The sequence below is a fragment of the Tauraco erythrolophus genome, chromosome 4, assembly GCF_009769465.1.
Source record: "Tauraco erythrolophus isolate bTauEry1 chromosome 4, bTauEry1.pri, whole genome shotgun sequence".
Classification (NCBI taxonomy): domain Eukaryota; kingdom Metazoa; phylum Chordata; class Aves; order Musophagiformes; family Musophagidae; genus Tauraco; species Tauraco erythrolophus.
In genome coordinates this window covers 1,713,021-1,738,034 of record NC_141468.1, presented here as the reverse complement: position 1 = coordinate 1,738,034, position 25,014 = coordinate 1,713,021, and the positions used below count along the sequence as shown (strand labels likewise).

Below are 25,014 nucleotides of genomic sequence, written 5' to 3'. Positions count from 1 at the left end.
TATTCCCGTAACCGAGGGTGGAGAAAGCACCATCCCTTCATTTGTGTCTGCACAGCTGTGCTTCTCCTCTGCCTTCCCTAAAGCAGATAGGAACCAGCTGTGGAGCACGGGCTTCTTTGCGGTGGGGTTAGGCTGCAGCAATAGCGAGCACACGAGGATATATTTTTATTTATTCTCCAGTTGCAAAAGGTTATTTCTACTCTTCTCCCTTTAATTGCCTCAGGAATAATGAGGTACATGTTTCAAGGGAAAGCTTTCTTCTGAAGTAACTTGAAGAAAAATGGGCTTATATTCTTTAATGAGTTTCAGGGTGGCTGCAAGATGTCAGGCAGAGGTCTGCCTCCCGCTGCCCTGCTCCCAACCGTGGGCACAAGCACCTGCTTGAGGAAGTGTAAAAGGCCAGGAAAAGGTAGAGAACGTATCCCCTGAAGTTTCTCCTCTGGTTTTCATTCAGCTCAAGGACTTTCTGAACTGCATGTGGTTTCTACATACTCGATAACCCTCCGTGCATTTCCCCGCCATCGTCTCGTGCCCTTGAACGTTGTCCAACGTTAGAGTCAGCTCACGGGCACTTTTAGTTTTCAATTCGTTCAGCAGGACTCCAAGTAACTAAATTCCTGCTGCGTGACTTGTTTTCATCTTTCCAATATCCATTTTTTTTTCCTTCTTCATCTCCCTCCTGCGTTTCCCTGTCTACAAAGCTGAAACCATCTCATCAGTCAAGAGCGTGTGTGTGTGAGCACACGTTTCTTGAAGAAACTGGGTTGTGTCTTTCTCCCTGCCAATAAAGTGATTGTATCAGGTTTTGCAGGGGATCCTAGCAGCTCTCTGCTCTCTTAGTAGCAGACCCTACCACCAGTCTTTCAAGTTTTTGTTCCAGTTGAAGAGACCGAGCCAGAATCCCCATCGTTCACTAGGGTGTCGCTGTTAGTCCTCACCATGGAACTGCCTGATGCGTTTCAGCATTGATTCAATTCATTATTGACCCTCTGTGAAAGGCTCTTCTCAATAAGACTTTTCCTTCCCACCCATCTGTACGTGGGAAACATCTAGAGCAAAGATGGGGTTAGAAAAGCTTTTGCCGAATTAATGACCAGTTTAAGAGCTCGGCCTTAGTGCTTCCCTCCATGTTTAGTGTCAGAGCTACCAACACTGCCTTTAGTGGGTTGAAAACCGAAGCTTTGCATCAAATGTTCTAGAAGAATTCGATTTCAGCACAGAGGCTTAATTTGAATTATTGGGATTATTTTGAATGCGTGGTGTACAGAGATCCGTCGTGCGGCTGGAAAAGCTAGGTAGATATTTTGATTGTCCAGGCTGTTCTTGGCTGCGTGGGATCTTCTCATTCCTGCACATATCCCTGCTCCCTTATGGAAAAGGATTGTTTTGGAGCTGCTGAAATCAAACCCATAGCAGTGTCAAAAGGGCATCGTAATGTTGTAGCTAGAGACCTGTCCCCCCGCTGTGCTGAGCTGTGCAAAGAAGAAGTTTTGAGCAAAAGCCCTTCCCATTGCCACAGACAAAGCTTCAGGGGGCTTTTCTAATGGTCCTAAAGCTCTGACAATGACAAATGCTGTCACCAAGCCTATATAAACATCCATTTTGAAGATGTAAAAGCGAAACACTTTTTCTTTCATCTTCTGAAAGTTGGAACGCACCATAAAAATACACGCGGGGCTGCGCTATTATTAAAACCGGCTTTTTTACATCGGTCAGCTCTCTGGCTAAGACAAAACACAAGCAAGGTCCAACCACAATGTTTGTAGAAGGTGCAAGGAGTGAGAAGGGAAGAGCAGAGTGACTTAGATTATCCAAACTAATTTGCTTAATTAATTTTTTTCTGAAAGGAATCAATTCTGCACGGTGTGCAACAGTTGGGAAATGCATCACTTGAGGCTTACAGCGGCAGTTTGACCAGCTTGGGTATCTCCCAAGCCTCATGGAAGAGCTCTGAAACCTTTCATGAGTTGATTGTGTCACTTGGCAGAGTTCCTGTCGTGGCTGTGAACCACGTGTGTTCTCGAGCCCGAAGCTTGCTGACTACTTGGAATGCAAGGATAATTTTCATATAGTTTTATGGCACTTATTTTCTAGGGGTTTCTTTCTAGATGAAAATACAAGACAGGTTGGGTTTTTTTTTTAAATGGCTCTAAATACTGATGGTGACATAGACCCTAATCATGTGCAATTTATGGCCCAAGGTTTTATGGCACTGTAAATGTCTGAGCTGCCTTGAATCCTCCAGATGACTACTTTCGAAGTAGTGTAAGTGCTTAAATGAGCAACGTTGCCAAGTGCATAAAATTCTACAAAATAACTCGACGCTTTGAATCCTGAAAGAGATCGGTGTCAATGAAGCGTGCTTTAATCTTCGCCTAATGAAGCCTGCTTGTTTGAGAACCACAAGTCCTTCATGCATGTGTTACTAATCCCCTGCCTAATCCAAAAAATCTTTCCGAAAGGGAATAGTCCTAACAAGACAAACATGTAGGTCAATAGAGTCTCTGCTACTCCTTGCTGAGAGCGGGGAGGAGAAAGCTCAGCAGGCTAAAGCCCTCCTTTGAATGAGATCTTTTCTAGTCTTGAAGAGGAAGCATGGAGCAAAGCTCAAACTTAAAATTTCTCCTGGAGCATTGTGACCTTCTGAAAACGCAGTGAAACTGTTTCGCAACCCCTGACAGCACTTGTGAGCAGGTAGGTGCTGTAGCATCAGTGGGATTCTCAGCACCCCCTCAGCAAGCCCCTCAGGGGCTGCCCCCCGTCAGTAATTCCAGTTGTGAGCCACTCACAAGATTCCATGGATACCATGGAATAACCTTCAACCACTACTTGGCCCTGGGATGCCCGAGTCCATCTCCAGCAGTGTAAACAGCCTCAGACACTACCAGGGACTCGGCCATAAAGTCAGGATGCTGCCTGAAGCAGGGCAGAGCTCTGTCCTCACCATCACGAAAGAGGTTGGTCGTACCAACCAGTGTTGAGCTAAATGCCTGACTTTGAGATAATATCTTTATATAGCATCCTAAATCCACTTATGCTTATTAAAATTCCAAGCCCTGGTGAGCGCACAAACTGCACGAGCAGCAGTTATCAGGGCTATGCAGCTGCTAAGTTTCATGCATAACTCAGGGGAAGAAGACACAGGGTGAGGCTGGCGTGCTCAGCTGAAGACTTTTGCTCATGTGCTGATGAGCAGAGTCACGTCCCCCTCCTGCCCAGCACGTGCCCTCATAGCTGACTGCGATGAGAAGCTGGGGATCCCCTTGGGCACGATGCCTCCGGTCTGATGGGCACTGCCGTACGGCGGCAGGAGGGAGGAATGTGTGAGAGTCAGATCTCCTTAGCATCAGGAAGGATTTTCTTGTGCAATCTCTGGCTCCTTTGATGAAATCCTTGCTGTTGCTACCGCCTCTCAGCAGGGAATGGACACTGTGAGAAGGTTTCTTTGACAGAGCATCGCAGTTTGCCTCTTCCCTGGTCCTACTCAGGGGTTCTGCAATTCCATCTCTGCCAGACAGGGTGATGTGCAGATGGACAGTGCAGTATTGCCTCAAACACAAGGTCCAACAAAGCCCCGTTCCCATAACCAAGCAAATGAACGAGCTCCTCTGGGTCCTTCATTAGTGAGACAGGACTGGGGGACCAGCTGTCCAGAGCATCCATCCAGCCTACGGTCACTGCAGAGATATCAAAAATCAGTGGAAATCTAATAAAGAGAATTACAAGAGAGATGAAAAGCTATCCCTGAGCTGGACTGGCTTCCCATCTTTCCTAAAATGTTTGCACTAGAAATCTTGTGGCCCACAGTGAGAGGTTCTTCCCTCTTCTGAGCTGTGGCCCATGCTTTGAGGTTCACCTTTGTCTTCTACTGTTCAGCAGATCCTGTGGCTACTGTGAGTGATCGATGTGAGTTTGACCTGCGGATCAGTGGATCCTGCAAGGGTTCCTGGTCACTCAGATCCAAGCTCTGCAAATCAACTTGAAAACAGGGAGACCTGCCAGTTTCCAAAGACAGTTGACCTCCCACCCCACCCTGGAGCACCTGGGCTCCACAGGAGACAAGAAGGCCATGTCACAGACCTACAACATCACCAACCACAACCTGGATTCTCGGCATCTCCCTTGCACCTGCTGATGGGGTGGTCTCTCCCATCACATCCTTGGTTTAACAGAGCCTTCAGTATTGACTTCACCAAGAAAGTCACACCTGGTGACCACATCCTCAGATATGCTTTGCCCTTAGGACCTGCATACCTGTAAGTTTCAGCAGAAGGCCTGCCACAAGTGCCTCTCAGACCATTAATGTCTGTGCTGAGTTCTCCAACTGGATGGAAAAGTCATTTGACAAGTCCATGGCTCACCGCCTGCTTTAGCGGGGGGATGCAGTGCTCAGGGATGCAGCTGCAGCCACTGCAGAATGCAAAAAACAGGAGGTCTTAAAAGACTGGAAGCTTTTCAAAACCAGGAGGACACACTAATTTGTGGATGGCTGCTGCAGAAACCAGGGTCCAGCAGAGCAGAGAAGGTCTCTGGGGTAGGACACAGCTGTGGAGAAGGCCTGGAAAGAAGTGAAAGAATTTGGCTGGTAGAGCTGAAGCGTATGAACGTCCATCAGTAACTACAAGCCAATATAAATGAAACACCGAGTGAGGCAATGCAACTTGCTAAACTGTTTAGGTTTGAACAAAACCAGAAACTTCACAGTTTTGTCATGTTAAGTCTGCCCTGGAATAAAATAAGCAAAATTAATTCCCTTAGCTTTGGCATAACATCAGTGAGTCTGGCTGCTCTGGCACACTTTACTGGGAGTAAGCCTGGTGTAGTGGGTGTGCTTACTTTCTCCCACCCTAATGGCACGTTTCTGAAGAGGAGCACAACTTCTTTCTAAAAACTTCAAATCTTCGCCTCTCGTATGGTTACGTTAAACCTTCTGACAGTCTGTTGTGTTCAACTTCAAGAGGGGGCGTTTACTTTTCCGCATCAAGCTGCAGGTTCCACTTCAGAAGGTGGAGTTGGCTTTTTGCCTCTCCGAAGAATCTGTTTCTGATCCGTTACCAGAACACGGCCATGTCAGTGAAATGCCCCGTGCACGTGTCGGGGTTTTAATGGCTTTCAAAGCATTTCGTCCAGCTGCTGCGGAGAAGTCGAAGTCAACCTGCGGCTGGAACGAACGTGATGATGGGAGTGCTGGTGGATGAGAAGCTCAACATGAGCCGGCACCGTGCGCTGGCAGCCCAGAAAGCCAACCGTGTCCTGGGCTGCATCCAGAGCAGCGTGGGCAGCAGGTCAGGGAGGGGATTCTGCCCCTCTGCTCTGCTCTCCTGAGACCCCACCTGGAATACTGCGTTCAGCTCTGGAGTCCCCAACACAAGAAGGACATGGAGCTACTGGAACAAGTCCAGAGGAGGCCACGGAGATGATCAGAGGGCTGGAGCACCTCTGCTATCAAGATAGGCTGAGAGAGTTGGGGCTGTTCAGCCTGGAGAAGAGAAGGCTCCAGGGTGATCTTATTGCAGCCTTCCAGTACCTAAAGGGGCTATAGGAAAGCTGGAGAGGGGCTTTTTACGGGCTTTTATGTAGTGACAGGACACGGGGCAATGGCTTTAAACTGAAAGAGGGGAGATTTAGATTAGATCTAAGGAAGAAATTCTTCCCTCTGAGGGTGGTGAGGCACTGGCACAGGTTGCCCAGAGAAGCTGTGGCTGCCCCATCCCTGGCAGTGTTCAAGGCCAGGTTGGATGGGGCTTTGGGCAACCTGATGTAGTGGAGGGTGTCCCCGCCCATGGCAGGGGGGTTGGAACTAGATGATCTTTGAGGTCCCTTCCAACCCAAACCATTCTATGATTCTATGAACTGCAAAAGGCCGTTCCGGCACAGCTGCCTGGGGTGCCAGCACCGGTAAAGGGAGATCCTTCTGCCAAAATGGTCTGGTCTAAAGGCAGATTCGCACTCCAGAAGAGATCCTTCCAATGAGAAGCCATAACTTACCCTCTTGTGCAGGAACGGCTGGGGCTACTACCCCTCGAGGTGTGAGACCCACCCCCTCCATGACAGCCACCTTCTATAGAGGGAAAGGGCTGAAATGGAGGAAAAGAAAAATCTCAGCCAAGTGGGACACGTTTCCAACCGATACCCTCACCTGAGCGTGTGCAAACGTTCACCAGTGTCTTGCTCAAAGCATCACTGAACCCGGAGCGAGCCAGAGACAAAAATCCCACCACCTTCCTCTGCGTGGTTTTGCCGGTACGGCTCAGGCACATCCCATGTGGTCCGGAGAAAGAGAAAACCCTAGAAAAGCGAGAGGGAAAAGGCGTGCGGGCACAACAGCTCCGTGCCTCAGTTTCCCCGCGCGCCGGGGTCCTCCCGCCCCGCGGGACGCTAGGGGGCGCTGCGCTGTTCGAGGGCGACAGCCCCGCTCCCCGCACTGCCCCCTTCCGCTTGCCCCGCCCCCGCGTCTCCTAGCAACGCGCTCCACCCACCGCGCTGATTGGCCGCCGCCGCTACCGCCGCCATTTTCAAACCGCCGGTTCGCCGCCGGTGCTGCCGTCGCCGCCGCCATTACTCGCCGAGCGGAAGCGGCGCGGTCTGGTCTCCGCCTTCCCCTGCGCGACGTGTCACCATGGAGGCAGAGCCCGTGGGCCAGAAGCCCTCTCGGCGGAGACGGGGCAGGGCCGGGGTCGGGGCCCGCGCCAGCTGTTCGCCTCCGGCTGACGGCACCCCCGGTGCGGCCGCCCCCTGCAGCCGGTAGGAGCCGCGATCTCTCCCCGTTCCCCGTCAGGGGCTGAAGCCCCGCCAGCGGCCCGCGGTTCCCCCTCAGCGTGCGGGGGGCTCCGCGCCCTCCCGTTTCGTAACGGGAAACCCTCGGCGGGGACCCCTCACCCTGCTGTCTCACACGGGAAATTCCCTCCCTCCGGCTGCACGGGACCGCCCTCCCATCCCAAGGGGAATTCCTCCTCTGCGTCCTGTAACGGGCGGCCCCCACCCCCCGCAGCCTTCTGCGGGTTTGGGGGGTCCCTGTGGTGAGGGAAGGGGTCCACCAACGCCCCATCTTACACGGTCAGGGGTGAGGGAGGGACATTCCTCCGGTCAGCACCTATTTCCTGCCCGTTCCCGTCCCTTAGCGGGAGGTGGCTGCTCCTGTCTCCATCCCTGCGTGCCGAACTACCCCTAAGGCTTCCGTGCGAGGACTTTCCGCCTCCCTCCCCTCCTGCGGGGTGTTTGGCGGGATGCCTCCAGCCCGCATCGGTGTGGGAGGAGAGAGGATGGATCCCTGTTGCTCCTCGAGGTGGGAATAATTTGTCTTTTGCATCTCCTGGAGATGTTGGCTGAGCCTCCAAGATTCCTGCAGGCCGTAACGCTGGATCAACTCCCTTTCCTGGGCTTGGGGAGACCCGCCTCAGCTCTGATGTCCATCCCTGCCTTTTATGCTGGTTTTCAAACCCTGTGCACGCTGTTTATTGTTGTTGTTTTGATATGTTGAACTTGGGAGACTTTCCCAAGACCACCCAGTGGAAGCAGCTATTACTTTTTGAGTTAACCTGAAGATCAGCTAATCAGTGTTGGCCCCAGTAACAATACCTGGAGGTGTTTATAAGCAGCTCATGCCCTACCAGCAGCTGACCCCTGAGTGACCCATCTCCTGCTGACCAGTATCTAGACAAACCGAGATGGATCAGCAGAGGTTTGTGTTTTCTGTTGCCCTCAGGGTTAGGAAATGACTTCTCCAAGTGTGCAGGTGATGTAGCAACCACCCGTTTCTGACAAATGTGGCTCTAGTTAACGGCAGAGGGGGTTGGACTAGATGACTTTTGAAGGTCCCTTCCAGCCCTAACCATTCTATGATTCTATGATTCAATTTCCACCTCCAGATGCTGTATTTGGGCAGAGGTTCACCCCCAGATGTGATCAGGGTCTTTTCCTTGCTGCCTTAGTTCTTTGCACCTGATGGGGGATTGCAGCCTTTTGCATCCTAACCTGGAAGCTGCTTGGGTTGGAGTGGTGAGAGATGCTCCTGCTCTTCCTCCAGCTTCATTTGTGCCATGGGAATGAGTAAGGGGAAGGTGACTGGGGCAGTCCCTTGTTTTGAAACCTGATGAAATTCCCCACAGGCTGGAGTGGATGTTCTTTATTAGGTGACTTAAATCAAAGCAAGGTAAATGTCCGTGAGCTTGGCTTTCATAATGGCCGGTTTTAGTAACCGTTGTGTGTTCTGGATGGCAGAACGTTTTAATGAACTTTTAAAAATAAGTGTTTTCATAGAAACATGCTGCAATATCATCTTGAAGATCAAATTGTAGCTCCCTAATTACCACACTTGAGAAGCGTAGCATAATTGAAGGCTTCAGTGATTCGATGAGGTGATGAAACACACTGGCCCAGTTTCTGGGATGGTCACGCATTCCTTTGGGAGGCTTGCCTGTGTGGAGAGGCCTAGGGAAATTGTGATAAAACTGGAAAAGGAGTTTATGCAGATAAGACATGCATGTATTAAACCTTCAGCTGGAGATTCACAAGCAAGATGATGCCAGCTTGGCACCTAAATGTAGTCTCGTGATTTAGGTAGAACAATTCAATAAGTCACTGTCTTGAGGCATTTTCACAGAATAATGGAAAACTTTGACTGGAAGGAACTTCTGGGAGGTCTCCAGTGCAACACCTGCTCAAAGCAAGGCCAACTTCCAATTTAGGTCAGGTTACTCAGAGCATTGGCTAAGGAGGGTTCCGAAATCTCCAAGGACAGAGATTTTCTTACCTCTCTGAGTCCCCATTCCAGAGTTTGACTATTCTCATTGCGGGAGAAAATATTTTTCCTTCTATCTAATGGGAAAGTGCTGCAGTTTGTGCATTTTACCTCTTTCCATTCTACTGTGTGTGCCCAAGAAAGGTCTGTCTCTTTTCTCTACCCTCTTTTTAGACAGTTGTAAGATCTTCCTTTGCCTTCTCTTCCCCAGGATGAGCAAACCCGCTGTCAGTCTCTCCTCAGTCATCTTGTGCTATAGCCCCAACACCATCTTGTTTGCCGTCAGCTAGACATGCTCCAGTTGTTGATGCTTCTTGTACTGGGAGTCCCAAAGCTGGGCCCAGTATCCAGATGGGGTCTCACAAATAGTGGCTGACATCACTTGACCTGCTTGCTGCGTTTTTGCCACCCTTGTAATGCAGAGCCAACCATCTTGCTGTAAATCACTAACAACAGAATTTAAATTGGTTAATCCCTTCAGCTGTTGTGGGAAGTGGCAAAGTAGGACAGAGGGACAGGTGGCTTTTTTTGTTTGTTTTTTTTTAAAAAAAAAAAAGAACACCAACTCGGAAGCAAGTTTTTCTTTTTTTAAAAAAAGGCCAAATATGCAAATTCATGTTGTATGTCTGAGTGGTCCTGCTGCTGGGCTTAGTTCCTCAGCTTTAGACCAGTCTAACTTTGCATGGGCTGGTATAGGTTAGTGTGTGGTTTTCCCCTTGTTAGTCATGGCTGCATCTGTCCACCTGTTGTGGGCAGGATCAGTACCCAAGTCTCTGGGCTAGGACAGGCAAGAGCTCCAACTGTTGGCACTGTCTTTGTGGTGTGAACAGCCAGCTTGCTATGTAGGGCTGCTCTTAACAGAAAATCCACGAACTGGGGGGTTGTATTCAGCTGGGCTTCCAGGAGAGCCCCATGGACCACTTAAGCAAAGGTCCCTGCTCCCTAAGAAAGCATTTTTGGACTAGAATATAAATATGTTTAAACACATGCACAATAAATTACCTCGCTCCCCTGTTAATTTGCCTTAACCTTGTGATTGTGTGCACACACATGCATGAAAAAGCTTTTGTCTCCAGCTCTGCACTCTGACTCTGGAGGAGGAGTCCTTGGTCCACCAGCCTGATTTTAGTCAAATATCCGTCTGGCAGAAACGGAGTGCCAGTTGCAGACCTGAGGCCTCCGATCGAGAGACTCAGTGAATGCACTAAATACATTCAGCAATGTTGTGGGTGAGGTAATACCCTTTATTATTTATTGGAATCTTGCAGACTCTGCCTTGCTTTTGTACCATTAGACTCTCATAGCTACGATGTTCCTGAGTAGTCTCAAATCTGCTGTTTCAGTGAGGGGTTTTTTTTTAAGTATTGGTTTGACTTTCATAGGAAGTGTCAAGTTTCACTTCTGTGATGCTAGAGAATTCCTGACACTTCCAGAAGAGGGGTATGTGGCCAGGGAGGTGTGAAGAGATGTAGTTTGGACAGAGTATTTGTAGTGAGCCTCTTGTCTGTGTAATCCCAGAGTTGTGCCTAAAAAGGGAGGAGACATTTGATAGCATGCTAGAGACAGTGACTTCACACAGTTATGTGACTGTTTCCCCTGACAGCTCTGACCTGGGGACTGCTGAAACGTCTTATAATTTTCCGTTCATCCCTTTCCCCCATTGGCAATACCACTGTGGCTCTTTCACAGCGATGTGAGTCAGGTTTAAGGTAGAAACACGAGAGGTAATTGCTCTGTTGAACAGGGGGAGAGGAAACCAGAGTGTGCCCAAAGAACAACAGTCCTGAAGGAGTGAGGAATGGGTTTACAAAGAATGTGTTCTCTCTGTTGCCAGCTAGTTTCCGGAATCAGACAGCATTACCAGTCACTGGATGAGGGTTTCTCTGAACCTTGTCCCCCCAGGTCTGGCAGCTAGAAGACAACAAAAAAATTGCAGGTAGGCTTCTGAGACAGATAAAAGTCTTTGTTTTGGGGTTTGTTTGCTCTGTAATCTTATTCCCAACTTCATTGTTTATCTAGTCTCAAGGTGAATCCAGGTGAAGCCGACAGCTCAGGGGCATGTTGGCTCTTCTGAGGTATCGCACATAAATAAAAGTGAGTCCTCTCACCTGCCCCAGACACGCTATCTAACCCCGACTTGCATCTCATGTACATCTTTTGCCAAGCTCCATGAGCCAGTGGAGGCTCTGGAGGAGCTCCCTCCAGCTGGGATGGCCCAGCACCCCTCTGGGAGGAGACAGGTACCCTCCAATCCCAGGCAAGCCTGGAACTTGCAAAATTTTTTTATCTTTGTCCAGAGGCAACTGTTCTCTCCGATATCTAGAAACATCCTGCAGCTTTCATATTGCAGAAGCACCTGGAGGCGATCGTGCAGGGTTGGAGTACTGAGCTTCTGAGGTTAGAGATGGGCTGTCAAGTCACACACCTAATTAAAGCCCTACTTAATTAAAGCCCTACCTCACGCTCCCCTTCTTGAGTGTCTGCATCTTGGGTGCTACAGAGCAACAGCTCTCTTCAGCCCCGATCCCGTGACTCGCATGCGGTATCGTCCCTGTTCTGTGATCTGTTGGTACTGGCTCGGCACCTGGCGTCCCAGACCTTGTAAAGACAGTGCAGTTCTGAACAAGAGACAGTGATGGGTCACTTCGAGACAAGCTATCTGCAGTGGGAAGGGAAAAGAGTCACAGCTAATAGTACATATTCATGTACTTGTAAATATTTTAATTGTAACCATCACTTCTCAGTAGTTACTCAAATGAGATTAATCCCAATTAACTGACTTTGCATGGAAGGATTAAAAGAAACTAGCGTTTTTATGTTGGTCACATTAAGTTGGAAGGTGGGAAAGATGCTCAGTTGTCAAGCTGTGCAAGCGAGGGTGGTGTCACGGTGAGCCCCTGAGCAAAACGTGGTCTGAAGCAGGCTGACCGGTGTTGGCTTGAGAAAGGAAGGACAAACAGCTTCTGCCTGGTGTGATCGATGGATGAGGCTGATGAAGGAACTTGATAGAGTAGCAGGTGCTGGAGAAGAGCTGAGAGTCTGGTTTTGTGTTTTCTCACAGATGGTGCGACTGAACTGTTGCCAAAGGTGGGGTCTGGGTTCCCCAAACCAGCTCCGTTCCTGCTGCTTTCCTTGCAGCACTCCCAGTCACTGTGTGGCTGTAGGGTGAACTGGGTAGCTGGTTTTCTGTTGAACCTGTACCCCAAAGAAAAGTGGAATTTTCCGCTTAATCAGCAGCAGAACCACCTTTTCCTATGACCACGAGACTGCTGAGTTAGGCTTGCAGGGATCTGGCTGGGAGGAAGGGAGAAAGATGGCTGCCTTTGGTGGCAGCCTGCAGCCACACTGGGGAGGTGTAATGTGAAGCAAGACTCTTCATTGCAGCTTGTGCAAGCGTCAAGGTGTTTGTTTCTGTAGCAAAAATGGGAGCAAAAATGTGGTTGTCCACACAGGAGGAGGATAGCTTTTAAGGAGGCATCTGAAGAGAGTGAGTACTCCCTGGATTATATGTTTACATATTAAAAAAAAAAAGCTTTTAAAAACCTTCCCTGATCACCTGTTTGTTCTGCACAATCTGCAGTAAACTCTTCAATTGGCTTTTATTTATTCTCCATACACATTTATACTATTTAAAGTCAGCTGGTTGTTGGCCGGTGACCTAACACTCTGTTGTGAGGGCCAAGTGTTTTTGATGGTGAGGGCTCTTTCCTTTCTTCTCCCTAATTATGGCTTTTCTGAAATGAATGTTTGTTTGCTCTTGATCTCTGTTGTGATTAAAGCCTCTATTCCATCAGGCTCTCCTGGGCTGGTAAAATAGTAATGAAGAGTGCAAACATACACTTTTCCTTCCTATTATCACATCAAAGTTAGCACAAATGGAAACTTCTACTCCACTGAAGAAGGTAGCTATTAAAATGCATCGCTTGGACATAATTGGAAGCTGCAGTGTAGCTTTCAGAAAATGTCTAGAGGCTCTCGTATTACCTCTGGTTTTTATTCCAAAGGCAGGCTGTGAGTGTCTGGGTCTGAATGTGTTCAAGGCACAGCAGGTTTATGCGCAACCACCTCGGTCAGTTGTCCTTCCACGGGCCTCAAACGCTCCACTCACAGGAGACAGGTAGTGCTGCAGCAGCCATAGTATCCTAAATTGTGTGTCCATATTTTGGCCTGAAGTTACTGTAAGAGAATGCTGAGTATTTTGGCAATCATTCATAAAGATTAAATAAAGGTTTAGGGTTTTTAAGGGTTAAAACCCCAGTTGTGTACTTTGTTACTTACGCTTCTCCTCGCTGTTCTTTGCGCAAGAACTCTACAACTTTTCAGCAACTGGGAGAGAGCTGGGAACAAAGTATCCCTAGAACTGGGACCTTTACACTGGCAGCACTGATCTTGTGACTGTTTTCTTCCTCTGTAGATTGTTCTCAGTGAAACAGCTAGTACCATTTGAAGGTCATCTTTATCTTTCCCTACACTTCGAGCGTCAGAGAGTTTATTAAAATCCAGTATGCTGTTCTTGTAGCAAACTGGAATGAAATCCTGACCTTACTGGACATCTGTTAACTTACCAGGCTCCTATTAACAACTATTGGTGCAGGGGAACTGTCTTGTACCTGGTGGTTTTCTGCAAGGGACAAAGAAGGTGTAAGCACAGCTCTGGCAATAGCTTCTAATTTTTTCTTGTTGTTGAGACGTGCAAAATGTGTTAAAACACACGCAGAATTAATAAAACAAACTGAAGTATACACTTCATGGACTCTTGGTAGCCTCTGAACAGGCATCTCTAGGAAATGCTGGTAGTGCCTCTGGGAACGCTCTTCCACACCCGGTGTGCTCCCAGGGCAGCTGGGTGTTTCTCAGTGCTTGGAGATGCTGCAAATGAATGAAATTTCTCATAGGCAAGATGAAATGAGGGTTGAGGGAAGAAGGAAAGACCTATAAAATCATTCAGAACTTGCTTTTTTCTAAACCATGGTACTGCTGCTTTCCCAACCTCCATGGCAAGTGCCACCAGCCAGTTATTAAAACCTATTAAAACATTTCAGCACTCTCAACATCCCTCTATGTGAATGTTGATTGTGGGTAACACCAGTCTCTTAATTGCTGTATGCTGATGATAGCCTGCTTGTTATTGTCTTGTAAAACAGAAGTCATGCTACACTTACCAAATAATTATCTTCACTCACAGATCATTATCCTCAACATCCAGTTGCTTAAGTGTAGCCATTACTGCTTCAATTAATATTTCTAGGGCAAGCTCGTCACAGATGCCTTGCAGAATGCTCTCTTCAGATAAGTAACTTGCAGGGGGTGAAGATAGGATATTGCTGCCAAGCGTAGCCAACTTCAGTCCTGCGAGCCAAAAGATAAGGACAGCCTCTCTCCTGTAAACATGGGCTTTTGCACCCAGCAAAATAATCTTTGTGTGTGCTGAAGGTATCTTTTCTACAATAAGGGATGTTCCTAACTGTAGCTGTCTCTTCTGACTGGTCTGGCTTCTGACCAAGGTATCAGGCAAAAGCTGGTATGAGCCCACAGCGATGACATGGCTCAGTGTCGTGAGAAGACCTCACTCCCATTTTTTCACTTGTGAGTAGCTGCAGTACTTTTTAAGAAAAAAAAAAAACAAAACCAAGCACTTTCTCAAATGCACTTGCAGCAGAGATGGGTATTGCTCTCCTGGTATCTAAGAGGTGGATTGTTAAAATATTCTTTCCAAAATAACAAATTATGTTAACACCTACACTTCCTACTTGGATAGGAATAGAGCACAGCCGTGTTGTTTCCTGCAATTGCAATCAACAGTGGAATAGAGCCTACAAAATGTCTGCTTTGTGCTATCTCGCTGCAGACTACACACATTTCCAGATCCCTCGAGCAAGTTTAACAGCTGCTAGTTGTGATTACTGATCTCCTGGAATCTACAGTGGAAACAGAAGAGATAAAAATCAATGGCACTGTTAGTCTCATAGGAAGATTAAGGTGTGAAGAAGAGCTTTATGAAATGGGCCTTGCTGCTTTTGCAGGGAAAGACCGAGAAAAAACAACTAATCCTTACAGTCCTGCTGATCTGGCCAGGGGAGAACTGGCTGACTCCAAATGAGGAGAAGCATTTTACTGAAATCACGCAAGTGAGAGACTATCCAGGCATCTGCCTCAGTGATCTTAATTTTAGGAAGAGACCCTGCATGTCTTGACTGTATCCTGTGTGATCAGAGGAAACTGAAACAACATAAAGATGGCCTTTCTCAAAGGACTGGATCATGCATCTGTAATGCAAGAAACAACAGGTGAAGGCAGGCAAGGGAGGACAAGAACAGGAGAATTTGAAAGGGATGGAAAAATAACTATGTTAGATGCTGTGGAGGGTGGGTAGTCTGAGACTACATTGGGAAATACTGGAGTTCAGCTAATCAAGAACAGCAGGAAGTTACCAGCTTTCCTCCAAAGTAACAGTGGAGGGCACAGGTTTCATTGAGGATAGCAGAGGATGTCTTGTGAGGAGCCTTAAAATGAAGGTAAATACATGTGGTGCTATAGAAAAGATGAATTTTCCAAAGAGGGCTGGAGGGTGGAGAGAGGAATAATGTTGTTAATATAGAGGACTAGAAATTATTTTTGTAGTGGTTTGCCAACGAAGTGTGCAGTGTTGTCCTAAACACTTGCTAAAGTCAGGGAAAGTGTTACATCAGTCATATATCCAAACAGGGGCAGAGTTTAGCTGTTGGGAAAAGCTGCATCTATTCCCAACAACCACTTATTTTTGCCAGAACAAGATTTTGGCGTATGCTTAAGTCTGAGGTCCAAGTCATACCAAAGTTATCTTGCCTCTTTACTTGTATTCCATTGCCAGAGCATCTGGATGGACCATGTATGCTGCCACCGTGTTAGACCTCAAGTCTAACAAGCTTAGATGAGAGCAGCCTTTGAGTTAAAGAAAAGTTTAAGTTGTGAAGGAGAAAAGATCTGGTTTTGTTTACTTAATCCTCTACTCAACTCCAGGAACATAGCAGACCTTGTACTCACATCCCTACCAGATAGAAAGGAGTTGTAAGAACTTGAGCTCTGTCTGGGAACATGCAGACAAGGCTTCAAACCCGTATCCTGATGCTTTGGTGCTTTCCATCATGCTGAGTGGATGTAGAACCAGCACAGACTCAAGGTGTGGCTGCTTCCCTGACTGCCCTAGCTTCACACAAAAGCCTTGGAACTGTTGAACTTGAAATATTCCACCAGCTCCCATTGCTTACCCTTAACCCTTTGAAAGGGTTTAAACTCCCAGGTTTGCTTCCAGAGTGTTTTCAAGAGCTCAGACAGAAAAGCATTGGAAAATTAGTTTCTTGACAAGTTCTTTTTCTTGTCTAAATCAAAGAAGAAATGAAAAATGTAAAGACTGCTTCCGAAAAATATTTTCCTGCCCAGGTGGACCCATAAGGCTTCTGATTATCAAATCACCTGTCATTCATTCTGACATGCTGGCATGCAGGTTTCCAGGTGGGAGCCAGCAAACCTCCTGCTCTTGTTGGTGTGCCTGCTAGAGACATCTCAAAGCCCCCTGTGAAGCTGGCAGTGATCAACATGTAAAGAGGGAGCATTACCTCTGGTGAGCATAGCTAAGGAAATTACTGAAAGGGTGAAGAAAACTGACAGCCTCCAAGCCCTTCTGCTTCTCCGCGGAGATGGGATTGGAGTTTAACAGAGCGCTGAGCATGTCAGGTAGGGGCAAAATTGTTGTTAACCTGCAGAATTTCTGTCACATGGGTAGGCTTTAATGTGTGCTGTCCTGCAAAGGAGGGTTAGAAACGTGAGTAGGTTTGAGAAAGCAGAGGGCTGCAGTGCTGTGGCTGCAGATCCCCAGGGATCTTTGTGAAAGGGAAGGCTATGGAGAAAAAGGGGGAGGAGGAGAAGCTTGCACAGGCTGAAGAAGAGGCATTCGCATGTCTGATGAGAGAAGAATGAGACTGTGCTGCTGTTTCACCTGCAGAGAACTTGCGTAACGTCTTCAGCTTCCACTGTTGGGTCGAGCTTTCCAAACGTCAGAGCTGTGCACTTCAGGTAGCCGCATTGTTCCTCTTCCTCGTGAGCTGAATGCTTGGTACTCACATCTGATGTCATACCAGATGTCCAGGCTTTTGGTTTCTGTTGTATTGGGAAGCTTTTGCTTAATATCTTTCAATTTCAATTTTCCTAGCAGTTCTTTGTCTTGCTAAAGTTATGCCAAGTGAAACCCAACCCGTTAGGATTCAAAAATGTTTGTTCTTCCTCTGGGCTCGATTTTTTGGGAACCGTTGATGTACGGAAGGATGTGAGCAAATGCCTCAGACCATTTTTCAGAAGTGTCAAAGTAGATGTCCTGCACTAAAATCCCTTTCAGCTCTTACGAAGTCATAAATCTGCCAAGCTGCCTTCCTCTTCCACTTCACAGAGCAGTTTCTTTTAATACAACAGCGCAAGAGAAATGCAAAACACTTCTTGTATTCAGGAGGGTGATGTTTTTCTTGAATCTAGCTTATAAAAATATTTGGGGTTTTGTTTTACTAATATACTTTTTAAAAAGTACTCAAGATAAACTATAGGTAAACTTTTATTGCTTGAGAAGAAAGATGTACTCAGTCTTTGCCTGATCTAGGACATGGGAGTATGATAAGCAGTTGTCTAATTCACATGAATTAAAAGTATGGAGAAATGGTTTAGAGCATTTTAATGTTCATGTCTAGTAGCTGCAGATAACCTGCGAATCTTTCTGTACATCATGAACAAGCACTAATTTAAAAACTTATTAACATAATTTTGTAAATGAAGGATTCCTAACTAGGGGCCTCATCTTTGCTGGAGACTTGGAGAAAGACAGTTGGGGGTAACTGAATTTAAAATATATTTATTTATCTGTTGTGTGGGATAATAACTATGGAAATGGTACCTTTTGGCAGTTGCAGTGGATGTTGCTCCCAGTACAGGAATGAGGGAGGCATGCTGGTGAAAGAGAGTTTAGATCTTATAAATGTTGGGTGGACCTAGAACCACACCATTTCCTGCAGACATTGGTTGTACTGAGAAGTTGGCATGACTGTTCCATTTCCAGATTTGCAAATCCTTTCTTGTTGGGCTTTTCAGCAACGCTTCTCTTTCAAAGCATAGCTTAGATTTAAAAGCAATGTGTAGATGAAAATACGACCTCACTGAAACTCATGGTGAAATTCCCAGTAAATTCACTGATTTTTACCACAGTATTCCAGGATTTTACCCTAGACTGCTTTGTACAATGGATTACTTTCAAGTGCCAGTCAATTTGACAGCCATGGAAACTTCCCATCTCAGCTGTCTTGCAAGGATTTCCTCTCTGGATACTGGAAAAATTTCATCCCTACTGTTAATGCTTGTTTTCTAGCTCTGCTACCAGTTGGCTAAAGTTACTTGTTGCCTTCTCTCTTTGTGTTTTTTTTTTCCCCTTTCCCCCCTTCTCTTCCTTCCGTGTCAAATCTGCCAGCATATTTTACACTTTCGTTTCTCCATCAGCTTTAAACCTGCTATCATCTGTGGTGTTGCTCGGAAGAACCAGCAGGAAACGTGGTTTCTGGTGAATGTCAAGCCACTGCAGCAATGAAACTTCAAGGAAGGTTTCAAAATGCCTGAGAAAGGAAAGCAGTGATAAGGCAACCCTGCCAATAATACGTGGAAGGAAGAACTCTTCCCAGAAAGGAATGTGATAGTGAGAGAGGTACAAACACTGGGAAGCAATGGGGTGAGAGAAACAAAATGATTATATCAAAGTTTCCCTAAAAAATAATTTATAAGTGAGGAGGAAACAGCTGGTGATGGTCCTGAGGCTGCTGAGGTAAAGCAGTTAATGAGGATGGAAAAGCCTTTTCCCTCAGTGTAAATCAGTTGAAGTTTAGACAGTGCTTAAGCTCTATGTGGGCAATTCCCAGGGAAGCTAATGGAATTTGAGTGCTTGTGTTCCTTTTTACTGGCAATGTTTGGCTGCTTTTTGAGAGTTAAAAGATGTAAACATTCATAATACACTGAATTCTTATTTAAATTTCAAAATTCTGCTCATGAGTATTAGAGCTGTTCTTGAAGACAGTGTCTCTTGCACAATGTGGGTTTGTATTTAGTGTGGTTGTCCATAATGGTGAAGCTGGTACCCCGATGTCTTTTACTGCTGTAATTGAAGGACTTTCTGAAAAAAACAAAACGTAAGTGAATGCAGGAATTCCTTCATCTGCTCATCAAGACTAGAAGCTGAATATAAATATAATATACCCCAGATTAGGAAAATGCACCCACTGGATTCTGAAAAAGACTCTAGGTAGATCATTCAATTTGAATTTGGCTTGGAAACGAGTAGTACCACCTAAGCTCTTCCTGAAATGAGTTTTGTCTTGCAAGAGCAGGTCCTGCAGTGAGTTGGCCAGTCATCTTCCACAGAGCTTGCCGCAGCAACTGGGATGGTTGTCGCTGAGGGATTTCTGCTCTGCATTTTATGGGGAAAAATGCTTCATGCAGTGGAGTGCCTTGGAGAACCGGGCCTTTGGTAAACGTGTAGGAATGCATCCTCAGCAGGCAGCTACTGCTTGACTTTGGGCATGTCCCATTCGAACATGACTGTCACCTCCTGACAAGCCCTGAACACAAAGGCTACAGTCATGAACTTAGGAATTAGATTCATCTTCAAAACTAAACCATGTCACACTATTAACATACCCAATGACCTGGAGAAAATGGCAGGTGAAGGTTATGACTTGCTTCCAAATAAGATTTTAAACAGTCATTAAGCTTGTCCTCCTAGCTGCACATCTTCCTCCCTTCCTAGCTTTTATACTCTCCAGGGCAAATTTCAATCCCTGGAAAACAGCTGCAGCTTCATGTAGTGTTCACATGCTTAAATGCATACCTTTTTCTTTTAACTGTTCAAAATTTGCAGCTTCATTGTTTCAGCTGGAGTACCTCTTCCCTTTGCTGCGAGAAATGTAGATATTTCTTGAGTTTCTCTGCACCCAAAATTACAGGTTGCGAGCAAATCTGTTTAACTCTGCGGTGCCGTAGACTTGGTGGTCCCACAGTTACCAGAGTCTGGTGAGAGAGGAAGTACCTTATTAAATGTGCGGACATAATTGTAAGCAATTATCTGACCAAACCTTCAACTTTACCTGCAAATGGACAGGAAGGTAGGCTTGATCACAGGCCCTGACTTCCCAGTGCCTGGCCCTCCTCAGGCGATTTTATTTAGGCTTACTTTGAAGTCTTCCCAGAAACTAAAGTGAGGACAGAGGCCCTCCCAGTAGCCTTAACAAAAAGGAAAAAGGCACAGTTGATTTCAGACCTGACTGTCAGATGTTTGGACGAGCCCCAGGTGGACAAGGCAAGTTCTTTGTTCCTTGAGCAGGACTCCGTACTTGTCGACAAGTTCTCCAAAAGAATTTAGATCCCTGAAGAGGATGCAAAGTGCATCTGTGCGGCCACGGTGTTACAGGCTCTGTGCTGCAAGCATTATCCCTGCTCCACTTGGATGGCTGACTGCTCACCTTTATTCTGGATCTTTAGTTTGGTGAAGCCAAAGAAAAGACAGACTTCAACAACAAAAAAGGCACAAAGCCAACAATGTAGTTAGAATTGCAAATCCAGGTGGGCCCCACCTTATGTGGAGGAGTAGTAACAACCTTGGCTAAAGCTTCCTGCATGTTTTAGCAAGCAGACCCAAGGACAGACAATAACGCAGCCTGATTTCCTGTGGAGCTGGCTTGTGCTTGGATTCTCTGATGTCTTTTTTTTCCTCCCATCTCCATGACTGAAGTGTAACAGTTCATTCATGATGTGTGAAGTTGAGAGAGAAAGATTAATTTAAAAAAAAACCAGTCACATGGAGATTGAGTCTGGGGAATGGGGGTAAGGTCTACTTGGAAAGGCATGAACAGGCTGAGCCCTCCTGGGCTGTGATCCTGGAGGAGGCTGAGCATGATCTGCATCTCATGGATGCTGCTCTTCCTATGGTGTGAGGGGTGGCTGGGCAGCAGGGGAGCTCTTAGGAAGGCTGAGATGTTCTAGTGCTGTTTGGAAAAGGCTTTTCCTTTTTCTCCTCCATCTTTTTTCTCATGTCTTTCTGGAGCACTGTTACCACCGGGAGCTTTCTTCTTGCTGTGTCCTCCTGTGCTGTAGTGCACAGAGGGAACTCCACGGTATGAAATATGGGACTTCAGAGCTGCTACTGGCTCTGGCAGAGCTTTCCGATTTCTTTCTCAGTCCCTTCAGCAGCTGCCAAGCCCGTAATGAAATCCTCTCCCTCTAGGTGTCAGCGCTGGACTGGGAAACAGATCTTTTCCTCCTTTCACTCTGGCTTTGAGCTTAGTATTTACAATAAATTGACTGATGAGGCTACATTTAGGATTAATTTCCTTTTACTGAGTCAAATGGTTAGTGCTTCCCCACCCAGGACGAAGGGAAATAATTTTTTGAATGCTACAGGATGACTTTTTTTTCCTTGTTTCCTGCACTGAATTAATATTCTTCCATGACACACTGTCTGCTGACCATGTCCTTTTCCTAAACCATCTAACCTCAGTCTGCTCCAGAGTGACTTGGGGGTAGAAAAGTGGGCAGGGAACCAAAGCACATGAACACATCGTGGGCGCCCTGGGCTCTTGGCACGTGGGTGGGCTGGAGGAGGAACGCAACAGGGCTGGGAGTGTTCATCACCTGTGTCTTCACTTAAAAGCTCTTCTGCAAAGTAGTCTGGGTGGTTCCAGGTTCATTTCGGAGAACCCAGAATATGTTAGTCTTTGCCATCAGAGAGACCACAAAAGCCTATTGCATAAAGATACGAGTAAGCTGATTTCCCTCCCCCGCACACGGAAAGGTCTTAAGACTTTTTGTAACCACTTTCACGTCTTCCTTAGTGAGAAGAGTCATTACAGCACTTGGCTTAGTTTAAACCTCTAGATACAAGGCTTTGCAGCGAGCCTGAGTGACTTAATCCCCATGAGTGACTTTTTTTAATGCCAATTGTGTTCATGAGTCCCTTAAACTGGCTGGAAAACATTGCCCGGAGCACTACAAAGCATTAACTCATTAGTGGCCTCTACTCAGAAGTCCTTCACAAATGACATTGCCATTGGTTTCATGGGACTTTGCACTTAGATATCAGGAAAAATTTCTTTACAGAGAGGGTTGTGAAGCATTGGAACAGGCTGCCCAGGGAGGTGGTGGAGTCCCCATCCCTGGAGGTGTTTAAAAACCATGTGGATTTGGTGTTGAAGAACATGGTTTAGGGACCCTGACAGTGTAGGATGAATGGTTGGACTTGACAATCTTGAGGGTCTCTTCCAACCAGACGATTCTATGATTTGTACAGCAATCTTTCAAAGCAGTGGGCCTGAGCAGCTGATTTTTTTCTAACTTTTATGGAGGGATCAGCTTCAAACTCGTCAGTCCACGACAGACCGAAGCCGATGCAGAAGTGCTGACTTGGAGCAAAATGTCTGTGAACCACAACACAGCCTGGCCTCTGGCTCGCCTGCCTAGAAGGCTGCCAGCTGCTGTTGGTGTTGTGTCCTCTTCCCTAAGGTGGTTTGTATCAGTAAAATGAGTTGGTGTTTTAACTCGTGCTGTATCAGCAGTTGGGAAAGAAGGTGCTCTCCGTAATAGGGGAAGTGTTGAGACACACAACGTTGTCAATGCAATAGTCCTTATCGTTGTATCAAGCCGTATTTTCTCAACCAGGTTTACATATGTAATGTTTTGTGTTGTTGCTTGTCATTTCAGCTGACTAATGTGTCTCCCACTCGTTTTTTAATGCTCATTTGGGTTCGTTAGTGATTATCTCTCTGCATCAAGGACTCTGCACTGCGTAGTCACGTGTAGTGGGGTTGTTGCAATACTAATTCGTACACATAAGGGGGCAGATTTGAGATTGTTCTGAAACCAAAATCCGTTTTCTTTGCATACAGAATTGCTTTGGGATAATCTTTAGAAGAGACAGAGTAATCTTTGTACTAACTGTCCAAGAATGTTCTCTTGAAGATGAATAACCACTGGTTGAGCTGAGTGAGTTTTAATAACGGATTTCCTGTGGACATGTCTAGCAGACTTTCTCTTCTCTAAAGACTGTATGTTCTTTCTAGAGGTGCAATTTTCCCCTTGCACTGAGAGATTTATTTTGTGTGTGGGTGGTTTGTTTGTTTGTTGTAATAACTGGAAATGGCTATAACGTTTTTATTAAAACTTCATTATTACTCTCTGTTTAAAACTTGAAAACAGACTTCAGGTGTATTTATACTTCTCCCATGGAAAGAGATTAGAGACTTGGGTCTGAACTCTCCTCCCTTTCTCATCATACTAGCTCATATGTCTGCCTTGGCCCCTGAGCAGCTGCCTTTCCCTGCCAGCCTCCATAAAATTATCCCTGGAGGCAGCAGTTCTCTGTCTGCTGCAGTTACTACATTTCCCCGGATTTCTTAATCCTTCATCTATATTGTTTTGTCTGAGTTTCAAGATTTTTTTTCCTCTCCTTGCAGGCCTTTCTTTACTCTGTTCCTTATCTGTTCCTGCCTCTAAAACCTCTACGGTCAGATAGCCGAACAACACCCAAGACTGTCATCCCCATAAAGAGAATTTGGCTTCTAGCTGAGGTCTGACTTGATCTCTACCACCACCCGTGGGCAAACAGCTAAACTGGCCAGATTGGGAGAATGGAAGCCAACGGTATCCTGGGCTGCATCACAAGAAGCGTGGGCAGCAGGTCGAGGGAAGGGATTCTCCATCTCTACTCTGCTTTCGTGAGACCCCACCTGCAGTGCTGCGTTCAACTGTGGAGCCCTCAATATGAGAAGGACATAGACCTCTTGGAGCAGGTCCAGAGGAGGGCCACAAAAACAATCTGAGGGCTGGAGCACCTCTCCTCTGAAGACGGACTGAGAGAGTTGGGGCTGTTCAATCTGGAGAAGAGAAGGCTCCGACGTGACCTTCTAGCAGCCTTCCAGTACCTAAAGGGGACCTACAAGAAAGCTGGAGAGGGACTTTTGACAAGGGCATGTAGGGATAGGACAAGAGGCAATGGATTTAAACTGAAAGAGAGGAGACTTCGATTAGATCTAAGGAAGAAATTCTTCCCTCTTGAGGGTGGTGAGGAACTGGAACAGGTTGCCCAGAGAAGTTGTGGCTGCTCCATCCCTGGAAGTGTTCAAGGCCGGGTTGGATGGGGCTTTGGGCACCCTGGTGTAGTGGAGGGTGTCCCTGCCCATGGCAGGGGGGTTAGAACTGGATGATCTTGAAGGTCCCTTCCAATCCAAACCATTCTGTGATCTCAAACTGGAAATTGTCATCCAGGACTTGAACCAAATTGTGTGAGAGCTGATACCCTCTAACGCTTTCCCACCAGCAGGAGAGAGTGGAGGTTCTCAGCAGGAAGCCTTGTGAGAGATGTCCTAAACACATACAGATGGGCATGGAGGCAGAGAGAAACATTCCTGTGTTTTTATGTTGGAGCTCTGTGGCTGCAAGCTTGGGTCAGACACAGGTACCAACCATTTCGACCAACTTTAGTTGGGACCCACTGCTGAAGGTCTCATGGAAAGGACAAGGCTGAAATGCTCCGTGAAAAGGGAACCCATTGAGGAATCAGAAGCCTTCAAACTTAGGGGAAAGGAGGTAGTTCAAGGTTAAAATAGTGTGAAGAAAGATATTCACAGTGAAAGAAAACAGTTATCTTGCCTGAGCACAGGAGGTGCACTAGTTAAAATGCTCTATACAAATTTAATAAAACAGTGCAAACCCTGTTTGAGAAAACGAGTTCTCCTGGGGTAGTTACTGGCCTATGTCAACTTAGCACAGATCGATTTGTTACTGGCTTGCAGAGCTGCCTGGGATATCAGCACTAAATGTGTTTACTTATTTTTACATTTAGTAAGAAAAGAATGAAAGGGACTGTGCCTTCAAAAAGTAAAAGCATTAAACAATCTCTTTTGTAAGAGCAAAGTACACCTTCAAGCCCTTGTAATGTTTAAATATTTAAAATATGAAGTCACTCAGAGCTGCTTTACCACCCACCTACTAAGGCCTGTTTCTCCTCCAATCTTACCCTTAAATTGTGTAGACATTACATTATATGGCTCCACCCTGCAGCCATTTCCTGCCCAGCTCCTTAGTCCTTGGTATTTTCTGATTATTTTTTTTTCTCTTGTCTCCTTTTCTGTTTTTCCTACAGCTCCATTTTTTTATCCATGGTTCCTAGACTGCTTCTGCTAGCTTACTCTGCCCAAATCTAACCCTGACCCCGTTTCTTT

At 46.4% G+C, this 25,014-nt stretch overlaps 1 protein-coding gene across 1 annotated transcript in view; it reads left to right on the top strand.

The window, feature by feature from the left end:
• Positions 1-6,619: 6,619 nt before the first annotated feature.
• The window catches only part of NET1 (neuroepithelial cell transforming 1), a 56,060-nt gene continuing 37,665 nt past the window's right edge, over positions 6,620-25,014 (top strand). The window contains exon 1 of the mRNA XM_086609714.1: positions 6,620-6,744. Within this exon, the coding sequence (XP_086465840.1) occupies positions 6,620-6,744 (125 nt within the window). The remainder of the gene's footprint in view (positions 6,745-25,014) is intronic.